The sequence below is a fragment of the Vulpes vulpes genome, chromosome 14 (assembly GCF_048418805.1).
Source record: "Vulpes vulpes isolate BD-2025 chromosome 14, VulVul3, whole genome shotgun sequence".
NCBI lineage: Eukaryota > Metazoa > Chordata > Mammalia > Carnivora > Canidae > Vulpes > Vulpes vulpes.
In genome coordinates this window covers 101,753,439-101,772,445 of record NC_132793.1, presented here as the reverse complement: position 1 = coordinate 101,772,445, position 19,007 = coordinate 101,753,439, and the positions used below count along the sequence as shown (strand labels likewise).

General features: G+C 39.2%; 1 protein-coding gene across 1 annotated transcript in view; it reads left to right on the top strand.

The window, feature by feature from the left end:
• Positions 1 to 19,007, top strand: part of IQGAP1 (IQ motif containing GTPase activating protein 1) — a 108,157-nt gene that overhangs the window by 54,623 nt on the left and 34,527 nt on the right. The window contains exons 10-15 of the mRNA XM_072737343.1: positions 3,887 to 4,050; positions 5,049 to 5,133; positions 5,843 to 6,006; positions 6,220 to 6,380; positions 7,839 to 7,963; positions 9,610 to 9,773. Of these exons, the coding sequence (XP_072593444.1) occupies positions 3,887 to 4,050; positions 5,049 to 5,133; positions 5,843 to 6,006; positions 6,220 to 6,380; positions 7,839 to 7,963; positions 9,610 to 9,773 (863 nt within the window). The remainder of the gene's footprint in view (positions 1 to 3,886; positions 4,051 to 5,048; positions 5,134 to 5,842; positions 6,007 to 6,219; positions 6,381 to 7,838; positions 7,964 to 9,609; positions 9,774 to 19,007) is intronic.

Sequence of the window (19,007 nt, the reverse complement as noted above, 5' to 3'; positions counted from 1 at the left end):
CCAAGAGTAGAAGGCCTAATGGACTGTGCATCCAGGCACCCCTATTTTTCTATTTTTAAATTAATTTTATAATTTCATTTTTCTTTTAAAGAGTAATGCAAATTATTCAGACATAAACAAAAAAACCCATAAAAAATTGGACCCCTGTTCTCTAGAAATGACCAGTATTGATTTTTTAAAAGATTTTATGTATTTATTTATTTGAGAGAGAAAGAGAACAAGCAGGGGGAGGGGCAGAAGACGAAAGAGAAGCAGACTCCTCACTGAGCAGGGAGGTCGATCATGGGGCTTGGTCCTAAGACCCAGGATCATAACCTGAGCCAAAGGCAGACACTTAACTCACTGAGCCACCCAGGTGCCCCACTACTATTGATATTTTTATGCATATGTTTAAAAATATAGTTAAACAAAAATGAGTTTATATCATTCATACTGATTTTTGTGTATATATGTTACATACTTTTGAGGAATTCATATCTTGAAAATGTCATTTTCATTTTGTCACTTTCACTAAAGAACTTGCATAGGTTCCTTATAACTTGATGGACAAAAGGCAGACCCCTAGCCTAGTGGAGTTTTTTATATGGTATTTTATGCATACAATTCTCTGTACAAACTCATTTGCCTAATTGTCTCCCATATTCACTCTGTTCATTTCATGACTCATGGAAGAGTCCCGCTGTGGAGTGGCTCAGACCTGGGCCTTGGTCTCTTGGCCTCTTACTAATAGCTATTGACTTGGGACGCCTGTGGCACAGACTTGTACTACAGATGGTGAAATAATGCATGCAAATTGCCTGATATTTAGTGAGTACTCAGTAATAAACATTAGCGTTATTATAGCTTTTGCTAATCATGTATTCTCACTATAATGCCCTCATGCCTTATCTCTTACCTGATCCAAATTATACCCATCACTGGTCCAGCTCAGTTCTTACCTGTGCCCATTCCAGTTCTCCCATGGCACTTAAAGACCAACTACACAATTTGATACTCAATTTTATATATATATTGTCTTATATGGCCTGTCTTAGTTTCTGACATCTCTATAAATTCTTTGAGTACAGATTATTTATGAGTTCTGCTTCTTTTGAAACCTCTGTAATTCCTAGTGTAATGGTTAGACTCACCAAAAGAACTAAAAAGCTTATTTGATTTCAACCAGGCTTGACCTTGTTTTGCTCAAGATAATAATAACAGTAGTAATAGTAATCCATATCCTCTCTGTTCATTGGGAGGCCCTAATTTCTCCCTTGAACCAATGCTCTGAATAACTACTGAGACTTTACAAGATTTTGCCAACTCTGTATGATCAGGAGCTCTAAAGCCTGACCGGGAGTCTTTGTATTCTGTTCCATTCTGGTTCATTTAAGCTACTGTTTTCTGAATGGAGTAATAGTACCATTCACATATGGGTGAATGTGTTATACTGTATCTGTATGAATACTTAGGCCAACAAATATAAACCAGTCTTTTATACTTGTCTATGTGAGAAGAAAGTCCCACATGTCTCCTGCTGTATAACAGTGCATAAAACACTCTTTGTTTCAATAAGGGTGTTTTTTTTCTGCTATGTTCTTTATGGTTCTGTAACCGTTGTAGCTTTACCTGGCTACAGAGAGCCAGGTAAAGTCTGAGAGTCCATTATAAACCTGTGGGGGAAAGAGCTGTAGCTGTACATTTTTGAAGTGTTCCACTTAGGGGCCCCTGGGTGCTCACTTGGTTAAATGTCCCACTCTTGATTTCAGCTCAGGTTATGAACTCAGGGCAGTGAGATCAAAACCTGTGTCGTGCTTGGGATTCTTTCTCTCCTTCTCCCTCTGCCCTTCCCCCTCCACTGTCTCTCTCTCTCTTTCTCTCAGATAAATAAATACATCTTTAAAAAAAATTCCCTCAAAATTCCCTCAAATAGCTTTCAACATAGTAGGGAAGATAGACATGCAAGTGAGTAATTTTAGGGCAACTTACTTAGAAGGTATCAAAGGCATATGAAGTACAGTCACAGAAAAAGAAAGAAGTGATGACAGTTTGGAGGTTTGTATAAGAACCTCCACTGGATAGATAAGGTGAGGATAAGGCAGGATTCCCCAAAGAGGGACAATTGTTTCCTAATCGTAGAGCAAGTCTAGGCAAGAGAAAGTTGTGTGCTAGCAAGATACAAGAGCTTTAGGTCCCAGGAATTATCTTAACATAATTATAGATAAGATTCTTTCTGTGAGGGCTTGAGAACCGGCGTTGAAGCCACTGCCCCAGGAGAAGGCTGCTGGTCAAATAGTTCAAAGTGAGAAAAAGTTTTTATTTACTTTCTTAGTAGAACAAAGAAAATTAATTAAAGCCTAATGGAAGAAAGTATTTAGTGTTCTAACCTTTATCGTCTTTATAGTGTGAATGTCAGTAAATGTTTATTTAAATATTTACATATTTATGTAGTAAGTATGCTTTAAAGTAAAAGCATAATTGACTAGATGGTTTTGTAGATAGATATTCTGAGATTCTGCATCACATACCTAGAAAAAGCCTGGTTGTTGTTAACCTGTGTTGATTGTATTTTCTGTCCCCACTCCTATAAAATCTTCACCAAGACAGAGATCATTTGTTTTGTTCATAGCTGTATTTGCAGCACAAAGCAGGTGCTCAGTAAATGGTGTTGAAGGAATGGATAGTTAGTTGGCTAAGGATCACATGGAGGAGTAGCCATCACCTTGGTGTGGTGATGAGTTAGCAGAATTGCAGGTATAATCATTGGGAAGGAGAGAATAGTCTCTTAGGAGTCTACACTGAGTCTACAAATCCATAGAGATTTAAAATTTTTCCTTTAACACCTTGTATTCATTTTTTTTTTTTTTTTACTAATGAAAACATTAAAACATTTAAAAATTTTAAGTGCTGCTATACCCCAAATACTTTGATTTTTGGTATGTTGTTATTGATTTGTTTTGCTACTTTGGTGATAAAAATCAGATGTTCATCCCTGAATGGAGCATGGAGGGAGAATTCTTGTTTTCTAAAAATAGGGAAACAAAATCATACGGTAAGGATTGCTTCCCAGTGGCTATTATTTTTGAAGTCAGAAAATACCTTATTCTGACTGCTAGCCTAATTCCTTATTTATTTTACAACATACAAAGTGCTTTTACATATGTAATTTTGTTTAATCTTATCAACAACACTGTGAAGAAGGTGTCTTTATTACTTTCAGATGAAGGAGCATCTAGGTTTTCACTGCCAGATGTTAAAGACTTTGTGTGACTTCAAGTGACTAGAGGTAGAGAGGATTGAGGGTATTAATTGCCTCTACCCTGCGCTCAGACCACCCTCGCTATCTGGGCACTTACTGTCCTAGTAGAGTGTGTTCAGGAGGCAGCTGGATAATGAAGGGATTCAGACTGATGCTGTTAAGAAGGAATGAAAGTTCCTTAATCTGGGGTAGACTGAGGGAAAGAGGGATTGGATGTATCCAAGCATCAACACCAGGGTGAAAACTTTCACAGATTGCTGTGGGAGAAACCTCCTGTTTAGTAGTTTTATCTAGACAACAACTTGGCATTTAGAGGGAATTTAGACATGTGTTGGTTTTGACTGGTGCCTCATATTGCTACCCCCATAGTGCTAAGGTGTCTGTATCTGAAAGCTTTTCAGTAGGTCTGAGGCATGCTCCAGGAATCTGTTAACTGACAAACAGTCCAGTTGGGGACCCCTGAACTTGAGCAATTTAAGGTTCTCTTCCAATTCCAAGATCTTGTGCTTCTGGGATATTCCAGAACAAAGGCCATCTGAGCTATATTTCGCTCTTCTGAAATTGAGGTTGGTTTAGGGGAAGGAAAGTGATGTAAGCTGTGATGCTCACAAAACGTTTTCATAAGCTGTGGCCTTTCCCCCTCCTCAGCGTCTTCTGCATTAGCAAACGTGGACCTGGCTTTGGAGCAGGGTGTGGCACCTGCCTTGTTCCGGGCACTGCAGTCACCAGCCCTGGGCCTTCGAGGGCTGCAGCAGCAAAACGGGGACTGGTACCTCAAGCAGCTCCTGAGTGACAGACAGCACAAGAGACAGGTGAGGATCGTGGGTCAGGCTGGCAGGCATTCACATACAGCTGTTTGAATCTTGTGTTCTCGCTGAAAAATATTTGTGGGATCTCTTTTCCCTATAGTTACAGTATAACCTATAGTTTTTAGCATAACTTCCTGCATCTTAATGTAGGTTTTTATAATATCCTCAGGTAAAATACAGATTGTCTTTAGCTCTCGTTTGCTTTTATAGCTGTAAACCTTTTTTTTTTTTTAAAGATTTTATTTATTCATGAGAGACACAAGCAGAGGGAGAAGCTGGCTTCCTGTAGGGAGCCTGATGCGGGACTCGATCTCAGGGCCCCAATCCCAGGGCTCCGGGATCACGCCTGAGCCAAAGGCAGACACTCAACCCCTGAGCCACCCAGGCGTCCTTGTAAACCCTCTTAAGCATAAATAGTACCTGCCCTCCAAACCTGACTACCCCTTCACTTGAAGCATCCTTTTTAACCCCCCAGTGAAAAGCCCTGGGGGAAAACCTGAATCTCTCCTACATTCTTACTTCAGGAATTTCCTACATAAAAACACACATCACTAGTTTCCTCTGGCTAGCACTGGGAAAGTACTTAACTAATGTGCAGTAAGAGCAGACTGTGGAATTGTACTTAGTGGGGCTGGTAGAACAAACACAAATGGCTTTCTTTTTTGTCTGAACAAGGCCCAACAAGTGCACATTTTGCAGATTCCCAGTATCTATGACCAAAGCAAGCAGTATTAATGTGCTAATGAGGCTGTAAACATCTTACGTCAGTATTTTGATGCTTCTTACAAACTTTTTTTTTTATGTGCTAGTATCTGGAAAGTCCTCTACCCCAGATTTGGTGAGGGCATTGGTTCCCACTAGGACTACCACTTTCTCTGATGCAGCCTGATGCATCCACTTAGGGCCGAACTTTGTCCCTGTGACTGCTATTGAGATACAACTGTAAGGCCTGGAGGCACAGCCATGAGAATCTTTACATAAATGTTCTTTGCTTTTCTCAGGGTGGTCAGGCTGATCCCCTGCAGAAGGAGGAGCTCCAGTCTGGAGTGGATGCTGCAAACATTACTGCCCAACAGTATCAAAGAAGTAAGAGTCCTCTCCCTGAGATACTGTGTGGGGTTAATGTCGCTAGGGCGTCTGAGGTCAGATCCTGTCACTTCTCACCCCCACCCCAAGCCTGCTAGCCACAATTGACCAGCAGGTGCCACTAGAGGTGCCCTACCAGTGGTAGGGTTCCTCTAGTTTTAGAGTAGAACTGGAGTCAGTGTGGGCTTACTCTGGCTAGCAAGCACTTGGTCATTGGAGCAGAGTCTTAGGGCTTGATTGGTAAGATCTGGGTGGTGGCAGAGAGAGAAGGATGTTCTCTGAGCAGAGAGGAAAGGAGGTGTGAGCAGAGGTGCCAAAGGTCAAAGATGTTTTGAAGCAACAGTGGTTAGAATACAATATTTGTAGATATTCGGGGTTGAGCTGTGTAAGATAAACCCTTGGAAAGATTGTGGCAGCTTAAGAAGTTGGTACTTGATTTGCCAGGCTATATGGGATGGGAGAGATGCTTTAGAAAGAGTTGCAGGATGAATTGGAGTGGAAAATAGCTTTACTGGGATATAGTTGGCATAGCCTGCAGTTCATCTTCATACAAAGAGGAAGGCTGTTTTTTTTTAAAGATGAAAGTTCCACTTCAAACATCATGGCTTATAGTTTATCTGCAGAATAGAACTTTCTTCTGTGAAAACTGAATCTCTTTCCTCTCAGGGCTTCCCAAGCCAGCTGCATTTCTGACCTGTGTTCTGTGCAGGGTTGGCAGCTGTGGCGGCAATCAATGCTGCTATCCAGAAGGGTGTTGCTGAGAAGACTGTTCTGGAGCTCATGAATCCTGAGGCCCAGCTGCCCCAGGTGTATCCCTTTGCTGCTGATCTTTATCAGAAAGAGCTGGCTACCCTGCAGCAACAGAGTCCTGAAGTAAGTCAGCTGAACCTCTCCTGTTTGTGAGCAAAATGGGGCAGAAGTGAACTCAACACCTGCTTCTTGGTGTGCTTGGCAGAGCCTTTTTTTAAGAAAGAAACAAACAAAAAACCAGAAACTTAGACTTCTTATGGCTTAACTGAAGTCCTGACCTCACTTGGTATCCCGGAATGTCTGTCCTCACCCTTTTTTTCTCTCCTTTCTGTGCAGCATAGCCTCACTCATCCTGAGCTATCTGTTGCCGTGGAGATGTTGTCATCTGTGGCCCTAATCAACAGGGCACTGGAGTCAGGGGACATGAACACAGTGTGGAAACAGTTGAGCAGTTCTGTGACAGGCCTTACTAATATCGAAGAAGAAAACTGTCAGAGGTGGGTCCCCAGAGCGGTAGATGGAATCCATTGGACAGCTTTTACTCTGTTGGGTGTCCACACTCCTGTTTTCAGGCATTGTGACTTTAGTATGATGCTTTTTTCCCCCCTATTCTGATTCATTTTATTCTTTATTATGCTGGAGGATTTATAGTAAATTACATATATCATGACATTCCACCCCTCAATATGTAAGTATGCTTATCTAAAACAGTGAGGATATTTATTAGCCAAAATAGTACAATCTCATAGTACAAACCCTGGCAAAATCAATAGTTCTTCTTTATTTATTTATTTATTTATTTATTTATTTATTTATTTATTTATTTTATGATAGTCACAGAGAGAGAGAGAGAGAGGCAGAGACATAGGCAGAGGGAGAAGCAGGCTCCATGCACCGGGAGCCCGATGTGGGATTCGATCCCGGGTCTCCAGGATCGCGCCCTGGGCCAAAGGCAGGCGCCAAACCGCTGCGCCACCCAGGGATCCCAATAGTTCTTCTTTAATATGTGCAGACGCTAGTCCATTTTCATACTTCTTCACTAGTTTCGAAACTGTCCTTTTCACCTGATTTCTTCAAACCAGGGTCCAGTGCAGGACTATGTGTTACACCTGGCTGTTGTACCCTTTAGGTATCTCTTAATCTAGCATTGTTCCTTTCTTCATGACATTGACTTGTTAAAGAGATAGGACCAGTTGTTCTAAAATGTTCTATCTTCTGGTTCTGGTTGCTTCCTGAGATTTGGCTTATTTTTGTAAATTAGAAATTAGGTGTAAAGGCTTGTCAAGATCAAGTCAGCATTTTTGGTGTTGTGTATTTCATATTTTCTCATAACTAGAGGCATATGAAATTGACTTGTGTCACCATTAAAAAGATACTAAGATTGATTCTTGAATCCGGGAGACAGCTTATCCCTCTTATGTGTATTTATGTTTTTCCCTTAGCATAACCTTTTTTTGCACCTTTGTACCATCAAAGTGTCCAGTTCCCCATTAGCCATACCTAATTTTTTTTAATTTTTTTTTTTTTTAATTTATGATAGTCACACACACAGAGAGAGAGAGAGAGAGAGAGGCAGAGACATAGGCAGAGGGAAAAGCAGGCTCCATGCACTGGGAGCCCGACGTGGGATTCGATCCCGGGTCTCCAGGATCACACCCTGGGCCAAAGGCAGGCGCTAAACTGCTGCGCCACCCAGGGATCCCCATACCTAATATTTTTAACCCAAGTTGATAATCCTTGTCTAAATCAATACTGAATGAATGAATGACTGAATTTCAATTGCATTTATATTCCAGAAAAATTGGAGGTAATAATAAAATACTTAATGCTGTTTGAAAACAACAAAAAAGACAAAAAAAAATCAATACTTTTCAGTAAGATTTGCTTAATGATTTTTTTTTTTTTTTAAGATTTTATTGTATTTCATTATCTTCTTTGTTGGGGGAATGGGGTAGGTATCTTGATGAACTGATGAAACTGAAAACTCAGGCTCATGCAGAAAATAATGAATTTATTACATGGAATGACATCCAAGCTTGTGTGGACCATGTAAATCTGGTGGTGCAGGAGGAACATGAGAGTGAGTAATCTACTTAACCATCCCCTCAGATAGTGAAACTGTTAAAGGTACTGTGATTCCATAAACTGGCTCTAAACATTACTCCTAGAAAGATTTTTGAAAATTTGTGTGTGTGTGTCACAAAAAGCTGAGGTTGGATATTGTTTTTGAAACATCAGGCAACTGCTACAATTAGATATGTATGTAATAAGGACTAACATTTTCAGGAGATAACTTGAACACGATTTGTTATTTTTAAATGTTTTATAACAAGTAGTTATAACACCACCTGGATTTAGGTTATCTTGCATGGGTGTAGTGCTCAGTCTTCCATAAGACTCCTCCCATAAGACTCCTCTCATTGGAGACACTAACCACAAGCTTTAAGGAGTTCCCAGGTCACTACACTTCTGAACAATTGGCTATAAATTCAGAGCTTCCTTCAACACTCCCCTCAGATTCAATAATTTGCTAGAGTGACTTAAAGAACTCAGGAAATGCTATATTTATGAATATAGTTTTATTAGAAAGGATACAAATCAGGACTGGCCAAAAGAGAAGACCTAGAGGGTAATCCCAAATATAGTGAGGTCCCAAAGACCAAGCTGATGTGTCCTCAGGATGTATACCCCAACCAGCTCTCCTGAGCTTTGGGTCGCCAGCGATTTTTAAGAGGCTTCATTACCTGCGAAGAATTGATTGTTGGCCATGTAATTGAACTCCGTTTCCAATCTACCTCTTCTCCCTGGAGATAAGTAGGGTTGGCTGATATCACAATATCATGTTGCTCAAACCCCCAGAATTCTGATCATATGCTTGGCCTTTCCAGCATGATCAGACCCCATCCTGAGACTACCCAGGGGCCCATCTGGGTGGCATATATTCAGGTGTGGTCCTAGAAGCCATGCCTGAATAATCAGATAATAAACAGATAATCAAATTATTTAGGAAATTCTAATGGGGGTTAGAGGCTCCTTCCCAAGAACTGGGGTCAAAAGTTAGCCAAATCTTTATTATACCACAGTCTTTACAAAAATAGCACAGCTGCCTGGGATACTTGGGGAGTGACATTTCTAGTTTTAATTTGTATTTCCTGTGAGAAATATCCATTGATTTAGCCAGAAGAGCCTTGCCTCGGGGTGGGGAGCCCTGGGGTTGGATCTGCTGTTGTCCAGTTGTTTGAAGTGGGATCTCGAAGAATCGAAGAAGAAATTTCTTTTTTTTTCTTTTTTTTTTTTTTCCGAAGAAGAAATTTCTAAGCCTAATCTTTTCTTATATAAAAATGTTTAATCAGGTAACTTTTTATGATCCCTTAAACTCTTTTTTGTGAATAAAAAGTGGTTTTGATTACACATTGTGATGTACTTGAAAGCTATACTATTAAAGCCAGTTTCATCAAAATTCTCTTTATTTTTCCAATAGGACAATTAAAAATAAAACCAAATACTTGAGGTTTCAATGGAAATATGTATACTAGGGTGTTTATTTTAAATGAAACAAACACTAAAGTTAAAAAAAAAATTAAATGCTGCTTAATATTGTAGGTGGCAAATTATAATTTGAATCATGGTAATGCTTGGGTGGATTTATGATTCCTTAGCATGTTTAAAGATTTATTTATATAATTTCCTAATTTAAAAAGTAACCTTTTGTCCCTTCATATTTAGGGATTTTAGCCATTGGTTTAATTAATGAAGCCCTGGATGAAGGTGATGCCCAAAAGACTCTACAGGCTCTGCAGATTCCTGCAGCCAAACTTGAGGGAGTCCTTACAGAAGTGGCCCAGCATTACCAAGACACACTGATCAGAGCAAAGAGAGAGAAAGCCCAGGTCAGTGGCAGTTTGTTCCTTTCTGTGCAAAGAATTTCATCCCTCCTAAAACTAAGACAGAGGTAGGGATGTTTTCTAGGCACCTTTGAATTCACAGCCTTGGAGGGATATGAGATGTGACAGTACACATTTGGGGTTGTTTTGTGGAGAGGGAGAGGGAGAGAGAGAATTTTAAGCCAGTTTAACACCCAGCATGGAGCCCCACTAGGGGCTCGATCTCATAATCCTGAGATGACCTGAGCCAAAATCAAGAGTCATACACTAAACTGAGTCACCCAGGTGTTCCTTTCTTGTGTCTCTTTAAATAAAATTGTGTTGAAGTATAAGATCCAAAGAATGTATGTTATGTAAGTATACAGTTGTATAAATTTTTAAGAGTGCACATACCTGTGTAATTGGTGCTCAGATTTTTATTTATTTGTTTGTTTGTTTGTTTATTTATTTATTTATTTATTTATTTATTTATTTATTTATTTATTTATTTATGAATGATAGTCACAGAGAGAGAGAGAGAGAGAGAGAGAGAGAGGCAGAGACACAGGCAGAGGGAGAAGCAGGCTCCAGGCACCGGGAGCCCGACGTGGGATTTGATCCCAGGTCTCCAGGATCGCGCCCTGGGCCAAAGGCAGGCGCTAAACCGCTGCGCCACCCAGGGATCCCCAGATTATTATTTTTTTAAAGATTTTATTTATTTATTCATGAGAGACACAGAGAGAGAGAGGCAGAGACATAGACAGAGGGCAAAGCAGGCTCCATCAGGAAGCCCGATGGGAGACTTGATCTTGGGACTCTGGGGTTACGCCCTGAACCAAAGGCAGATGTCCAACCACTGAGCCATCCAGGTGTCCCAGTGCTCAGATTATGAAAAGCTTAACTGCCCCATCCCTTCTGCCCTCATCCATCCTTACTCCCTCACCTGCTGGTAATCACTATTCTGATTTTTAACACCACGGTTGAATTTTTTTTTTTTTTGACCTGTTTTTGAATTGTATTTGAACTGTATATAAATACATATAGTATGTATTCTTGTATCTGGCTTCTTTTGCCCAATATAATGTTAGTAAAATTCATCTGTGTGATTGCAAGAAGCAGTATTTGTTCTTTCTTGTTGTATACTATTCTCTGTGGTTATATATTCTGTCTGTGGTAAAGTTTGGTTTGTTTCCTACTTTTTGGCTATTGCAAGTTGTACTTCTATGAATATTTTAGTATACGTCTCTTGGCAAATATATGTATCATTTCTACTGGGTGTACATTTAGATGTAGAATTTATGGGTCATAGGGAATGCACATGTGTTAAGCTTTAGTAGATAATGCCTTTTTTATTGTTTTTTTTTTTTTTAATTTTATATATTTATTCATGAGAGACAGAGAGAGAGAGGCAGAGACATAGGCAGAGGGAGAAGCAGGCTCCTTGCAGGGATCCCGATGTGGGACTTGATCCCGGATCCTGGGATCACGCCCTGAGCTGAAGGCAGACGCTCAACTGCTGAGCCACCCAGGCGTCCCATGAACATAGAAATTTTTGTAGGTCATTGTAACACAAACATATCTTTTAAAAAGTTTACCTCTCAGCTAGTTTGTTGTGGAAACGGACAAGATTTATACCTTTTTTTTTTTTTTTTTTTTGGTCCATATTGTTGAGTAGGAAGTTGCTTTTATGTAGTAGGCCCTCAGATATTAGTTACATGATTAAGGCATAATTAATTCTGCTTTTCTAATTGTGACTGATCTTCTTTTAGGTTCTTCCTAACTAATACCAATTAGTTGTTGGAAGGACAATACCTTTTCTGACTTAGAGGGTCCCTACAGTAAGGTTCTGGTAGCAAGCAGAAGAACTAAAAGAAATTTTTTTTTTAATTTTATTTTTAAGTAATCTCTACATCCATTGTGGGGCTTCAGCTCACAACCCTGAGATTAAGAGTCACTCTACTGACAGGGCCAACCAAGTGCCCCCTAAAAGAAGTTTTTAACTTAGGGGGTCAGATTCTTTCTGGGAAGCCATAGGTGGTAGAAAAACACCAGGTTTTTTGTGTTATTGGAGCTTTTGTACACTCACACCTTTGCAGGCTCTTTAAGTTTGGGTTGGGATAGAAGAGTTGTGGGTAATACTATAATATTGATAAGTTCCCTTTGATTCCATTGTCAGGAAAGTAGTTGGCATTACCATGTCCTAATCATATAAATATAGCAAGTACCAGGTTTCATTTAAGAGGCACATGATTGTGCTGAATGTCAGTGATCTGATACACAACTCCTTTTGTGTAGTCAGGAAACTGAGAACAGGCGATAACTGATTTCATTTAATTGGATGAGAAGCAGTTGGCTGTATGGAAGTTGTAAATGGAATTCTTTGTCTTTGATATTAATTTTGGATCATTTGCATCAAGAGCTTCCCAAAGTTGGCCGATTTTTTACAACACTTGAAAAGTTATTTTTAAAATACAGATTCCTAAGCTTTAATTGTATTCCTGCTGATTCAGAATCTCTAGCCTGGGGCCTGGCTGCAGTGGTTTTTGAAAAGCCAGTTGTGTTGGCATTTGTTTTTGCTACCATATAAGTCCAGAAGGAATCTTACATCTGACTGAGAGGGGAGTGGGGTTTGGGAGAATAAGCTAGGTCTGGTTCCCTAAAAAAGGAAAACTCTAAAAAAGGGAAGTCGTTGGAGGATATAACTTATACCTGTTCTCACTCATGCTGTAAGCCTGACTGCTCCTTTTGTTTGGGTCATGGCAGTTAAAGTTTTAGAGGATGTGACTAGAGTTTGAAGCATTTCCTTTTGCTGAGGAATAACTTTCAGAGTTCATCAAAGGAGGAGAAAGGGGGGAGTTAGAGGAAAATGTGCTTAATATTGCCAGGCTTGCCTGCTTAGACTGCATATTTGGTAGAATTGGCTTTTTTAGGCCTCAGCCTAGTTTCTCTGAGCCATTTTGGGAGTGATTTTAAAAATAATCATCGGAGTTCTAAATTTAGCAAGTGAAAGATCTTAAGTTTGGTCTGTAGTTTACTTGTGATGTCTTTGTGTCTAGTTTTGGTATCAGGGTAATACTGGTCTCACAGAATGAACCGGGAAGTGTTACTTCCTCTTCTAGGTTTAAGAAGAGTTTCTAAAGGACTCATGTCGATTCTTCTTTAAACATTTGCTAGAAGTCACCAGTGAAGCCATATGGTCCTGTTTTTTGGTTTTTCTTTAGTTTTTTGCAGAATGCATGTTGATTATTAATTCCATGTCTGTATTTGTTATAACTTTATTCAGATTTTCTTCAAGTATTCTTTATTCCTCCTCCCTTTCTTGTTGCCTTCTGGGAATTCCATTATGCCTATATTGGTATTATTAATGGTGCCCACAGGTTTCTGAGGCTTGGTTCATTTTTCCTCATTCTTTCTTCATACTGGATTTTTTTTTTTAAGATTTTATTTATTTATTCATGAGAGACACACACAGAGAGAGAGAGGCAGAGACATAGGCAGAGGGTGAACCAGGCTCCATGCAGGGAGCCCGATGTGGGACTCGATCCCAGGACTTCAGGACCATGCCCTGGGCTGAAGGCAGGCACTAAACCGCTGAGCCACCCAGGGATCCCCTTCATACTGGATATTGTGCCTCAGACTATATAATTTAAATTGAACTATCTTCAAGTTTTCTGGTTTTTTTCTTTTGCATGCTTAAATCTGCTATGTCCCTCTAGTGAATTTTTCATTTCAGTTATTATACTTTGTAAGTCCAGAATTTCATTTGGCTCTTTTTAAAAAAATAATTTGTCTCTTGATATTCTCAGGTCAAGTATCCTCCTTATACTTTCATTTAAGTTCTTCAGACATAGTTTTCTTTAATTCTTTGAATATATTTAAAATAGCTATTTTAAGTCTTTGTTTCCTTTTTTTCCTATTTGAATCATGCTTTCTTGTTTCCTTTTTTTTCCTATTTTGATAGTTTTATAGACTTTTCTTTTTTTCTTTTTTATTCCTTTAAAAAATTTTAATTCCAGTATAATTTAACAGAGTGCTACATTAGTTTCAGGTGTACAAGGTAGCGATTCAACAATTTTGTACATTACTCAGTCCTCATCATGATAAGTGATCTTTAATCCCCATTACCTATTTTCCCCATCCCATAGTCACCTCCCTTCTAGTAACCATCAGTTTGTTCTCCATAATTAAGAGTGTGTTTTTTGGTTTGTGTCTCTTTTTCCCTTTACTCATTTGCTTTGTTTCTTAACTTCGACATATGAGTGAAATCATATGATATATGTCTCTGACTAGCTTATTTTGCTTAGCATTATACTCTCTAGCTTCATCCATATTGTTGCAAATGGCAAGATTTCATTCTTTTTTATGGCTGAATAGTATTTCATTATGTATATATACCATATCTTCCTTATTCATTCATCTGTTAATGGACACTTGGGCTGCTTCCATAATTTGGCTATTATAAATAATGCTGCAATAAACATAAAGGTGCATATATCTTTTCAAATTAGTATTTTGTATTCTTTGGGTATATTCCTAATATGAAGTTACTGGATCATATGGTAGTTCTATTTTAAAATTTTCCCCCTTCAGGGGATCCCTGGGTGACTCAGCGGTTTAGCACCTGCCTTTGGCCCAGGGCGTGATCCTGGAGTCCCGGGATCGAGTCCTGCGTCGGGCTCCCGGCATGGAACCTGCTTCTCCCTCCTCCTCTGTCTCTGCCTCTCTCTCTCTCTCTCTCTCTCTCTCTCTCTCTCTCTCGCTCTCTCGCTCTCTCGCTGTCTCTATGTCTATCATAAATAAATAAATCTTTAAAAAATAGTAATAAAATAAAATTTTCCCCCTTCAAACAAATGATCTCACATATTTGTTACTGAATCAACTTACTCATGCAGAAGCATAGTAACAGGAACCATTTTCCCAATAAAACACGTCTATTGTTTAGGTAGTAGTGATGGCCACAGAGTGATAGGATACAAACATGTGACCTTCAGGCAGCATAAATATGTGTGCCATCTCATGTGCGATCCCTTATAGACCCAGTGTGGTTCTTTTCCAGTCTCTTGGAGTTGTGCCTGATTTTATTACCAATTTTCATGCATATCCACTGGGTAATGTAACAATTCTTTTGCTGCTTGGCCAGGAGTCGCTTGATCCTGAAACTCTTGCGGGAAGACATGGCGAGGAATGGTCAACTGCACATACCATGATGGGGGAGAAAAGGAGTTATTTTTAATATTTTGAGGGACCTATATACAGTGTTCTGCAGTAGCTGTACCAGTTTGCATTCCCATCAACAGTGCATCAGGGTTCCTTTTTCTTCACATCCTCGCCAACACTTGTTGTTTCTTGTGGTTTTGATTTTTAGCCATTTGGACAGGTGAGAGTTGATATCTCATTGTGGTTTTGATTTGCATTTCCCTGATGTTTAGTGATGTTGTCATCTTCTGTCTGTTAGCCATCTGTATGTCTTTGGAGAAATGTCTCTTCATGTTTTCTGCCCATTTTTAATTGGATTATTTGGTTTTTGGGTATTGAAATGTACAAGTTCTTGATATATTTTGGTTACTAATCCCTTATCAGAAATGTCATCTGCAAATATTTTCTCCTATTCAGTAGGATGTCTTTTAGTTTTGTTGATTGTTTCCTTTGCTCTGCTGACGCTTTTTATTTTTATGTAGTCCTTATAGTTTATTGTTACTTTGGTTTCTCTTGCCTCAGGAGACATATCTAGAAAAATGTTGCTATGGTCAGTATCAGAGAAATTACTACCTGGGCTCTCTTTTAAGATTTTGTGTTTTTAGGCCTCACGTTTAGGTCTGTAATCCATTTTGAGTTTATTTTTGTGCATGGTGTAAGAAAGCTGTCCAGTTTCATTCTTTTGCATGTAGCTGACCAATTTTCCCAACACCATTTGTTGAAGAGACTTTTTCCATTGCATATTCTTCTCTCTCTTGTTGAGATTGTGTAATCACCAGTTTATTTCTGGGCCGTTTTGTGCCATTGAGCTATGTGTCTCTTTCTGTGCCAGTACCATGCTCTTTTGATTTCAGTAGCTTTGTAGTATAACTTGAAGTCTGGGGTTGTGATATCTCTAGTTTTGTTTTTCTTTTTCAAGATTGCTTTGGCTATTCTAGGTCTTTTGTGGTTCCATACAGATTTTAGGATTGTATTAGTTTTGTGAAAAAATGCTTTTGGCATTTTGATGGAGATTGCATTAAATCTATAGGTTGCTTTGGGTAGTGTGGATATTTTAACAGTATTTCTTTCTCCTAATCCATGAGCATGGAATGTCTTTCCATTTGTTTGTGTCATCTTCAATTTCTTTCATCAGTGTTTTTTAGTTTTCAGAATTCAGGTCTTTTACCTCCTTGGTTAAGTTTATTCCTGTGTTTTTTATTATTTGGGGGGCAATTGTAAATAGGATTGTTTTCTTGAGTTCTCTTTCTGCTGCTTCATTATTAACTATAGAAACACAACAAATTTCTGTATGTTGATCTTGTATTCTACAACATTGCTGAATTCATTTATCAGTTCTAATAGTATTTTGGTGGAATCTTTATGGTTTTCTGTATATGATATCATGTCATCTGCAATAATGAAAGTTTTACTTCTTCCTTACCAATTTGCATGCCTTTTTATTTCTTGTCTGGTTGCTGTGGTTAGGACTTCTAGTACTATATTGAATAACAGTGGTGAGAGTGGACATTCTTTGTCTTGTTCCTGACCTTAGGAGAAAAGTTCTCAGTTTTTCACCATTGAGCATTATATTAGCTGAGGGTGTCTTACATATGGCCTTTATTATATTGAGGTGTATTTCCTCTAAACCTATATTGTTGAGGGTTTTTATCATGAATGGATGTTGTACTTGGTCAAATCGTTTTTTCTTATTTCTTCACATGTCTTATAATTTGTTGTTGAAAACTAGACATTTTAATAATAGGGCAACTCTGGAAGCCAGAGTCTACCCCCTTCTCAGGGTGTACTGTTATCTTTGTTACTGTTGTTTGTAACTTTCAGTCCTGTTAGGTCCTGTGTGGCCACTAAAGCCTCTGCTTGATTAGCTAGAGGTCAGTTAATGGTCAGGCAGAGTATTTTTATTTTTATTTATTTATTCTTTTTTTTTTTTTTAAAGATTTTATTCATTTATTCATGAGAGACACAGAGAAGGGCAGGGAGCGCAGAGGGAGAAGCAGGCTCCATGCAGAGAGCCCGATGTGGGATTTGATCGCAGGACCCCAGGATCACGCCCAGGGCTGAAGGCAGATGCTCAACCGCTGAGCCACCTGGGCATCCCCATTTATTCTTTATAAGATTTTATTTATTAATAATTAGAGAGTGGGAGCGGAGAGGGAGGACAAGCAAACTCTGGGCTGAGTGTGGACCCCGACACAGGGCTTAATCCCATGACTCCAAGATCATGAGCTGGGCAGAAACAAAGAGTTGGACATTTAACCAGCTGAGCCCCCCAGGCATCTCAAGGCCGAGTATTTTTAAGTGCTTAGAAGCAGTAAAGCTCCAGCCTTTGCTGAGTGGCAGTGTGCATGTTGGGACACACCGTTAACACTCAGCCAGGCAGTTTACAGTTTTGCCTTAGCCCATGTTTCATGCTTGCCCAGAACCTCAAGGTCAGCCAGAGGTAAGCCCTTACAGTCTTGCCAGATCTTTTTTGAGCATGTACACAGTGCACATGTGGATTATGGCCTCCTGGATTCCCATCTCAGGAATATGTCAGAAGCTTTTGAAGCTCTCCCTGGACAGCTCATTCTTAAACTTTTTCTTTTTAAGCTTTTTAGTTGACCTGTTATTTGCTTAAATTTTTATCTGCTACTATAGACATCTGTGGTATTAAACAGTGCCTCCTATTGTTTTTGGTAAATTGCCCTGGAGAAAAGGCTATTTGCACTGGGCAAGTTCTTTTTTTTTTTTTCCCCTGCCCCCCCCCCCCCCCCCCCCAACACACTGGGCAAGTTCTAAGTCAGCTCTGAAGATAGCCTTCAGAGGCCATGCTGTGGCCTTCTAGGGATCTACCTAATAGGTCAGCTCATGATAGTTCTCTGGGAATAGATGGGGCTCTGAAGGAGAGGCATGTGTGGGGATAGAGGGGGTGGGTGGGTGTGGTTGTGGGTGGTGAGGAGAGACATAGGAATGGGGCCATTTAAAGTGCCACAAAGCTCACAGTTGTTACTGCGATTCAACAGCTTTTCTTGGATAAACTTTCTTATTTCTGCAAGCCTTTGGTTAATCGCTGTAGTTTTGGAAAAGTTGATGATTTTTGCTAGGGTTTGGTTGCTTTTAGGTAGGAGAGGATTTTCAGAGGTCCTTACTCTACTTTCATTGATAGTCACTTCTCTCTTCATTTAAGTTTAGTGTTTTTGGAATTCTTGCTAAAAGTAGATTACTACTCATTGGGTAGTAATAGCTGAATGCCAAGACATGGATATCAGGGATTCTCAAGGAACCCATTTTATAATTGTAATTATGGACTCTGTTCAGAATCTCTGTTCTGCTTCCCTCCCTATAGTATGTGTATACACAGACATACTATACTAGTATGCTTGTAGCTAAAAATAAGCTGATATGCACTGGTGCAACTATAACAGTTATTGGAATATTGAAATACTTTTGTTTGGTACACTGCTGCTATCCCAATCCGGCCACGTATGTACCACACCCAATTTTTGCTCTTTCCCTGAACTTTCACTGTGTAGTAACTAAAGGATTAATATACCTAATCTAGCAAGCCATAGAACTAACTCTGCTCCATTCTGATTATTCAGTGCTTATGTTGTATAGTTGATGCATATGTTATATAGATTCAGATTCATGTATGTGTGTGTTTACATATGTATATAGTATGTTTGGCATAGTTTATATATGTAGTTTATAGTATATGGCCTGGTATGCATGTTTGATATACAATATTACATGTATTACATATATGTATACACAATATTCTGCAACATAGATTTTGTTTATCATCACACATGCAAATCATGCTACATATAACAGGAGAGACTTCTAAGGAAGTTTTAAGGAGTAAGAAGTACCCTTTAGAGGTGTGCGAGTTTGGCCTTTACACATACACACATACGTATATAATAGCCATTCTTTTGCTCCTTCTCCCTTTCCTTTCTCTGTATTTTGTGGCTTCTCCACCTTTTTTACCTGTAGTCATTGCCCACTTTTTTTGGATTCTTATTTCTGGTTTCTATCTCTTTATGTCTTCTGAAATGGAGCCAGTGTGCTAAGCTTTAGTGTTGT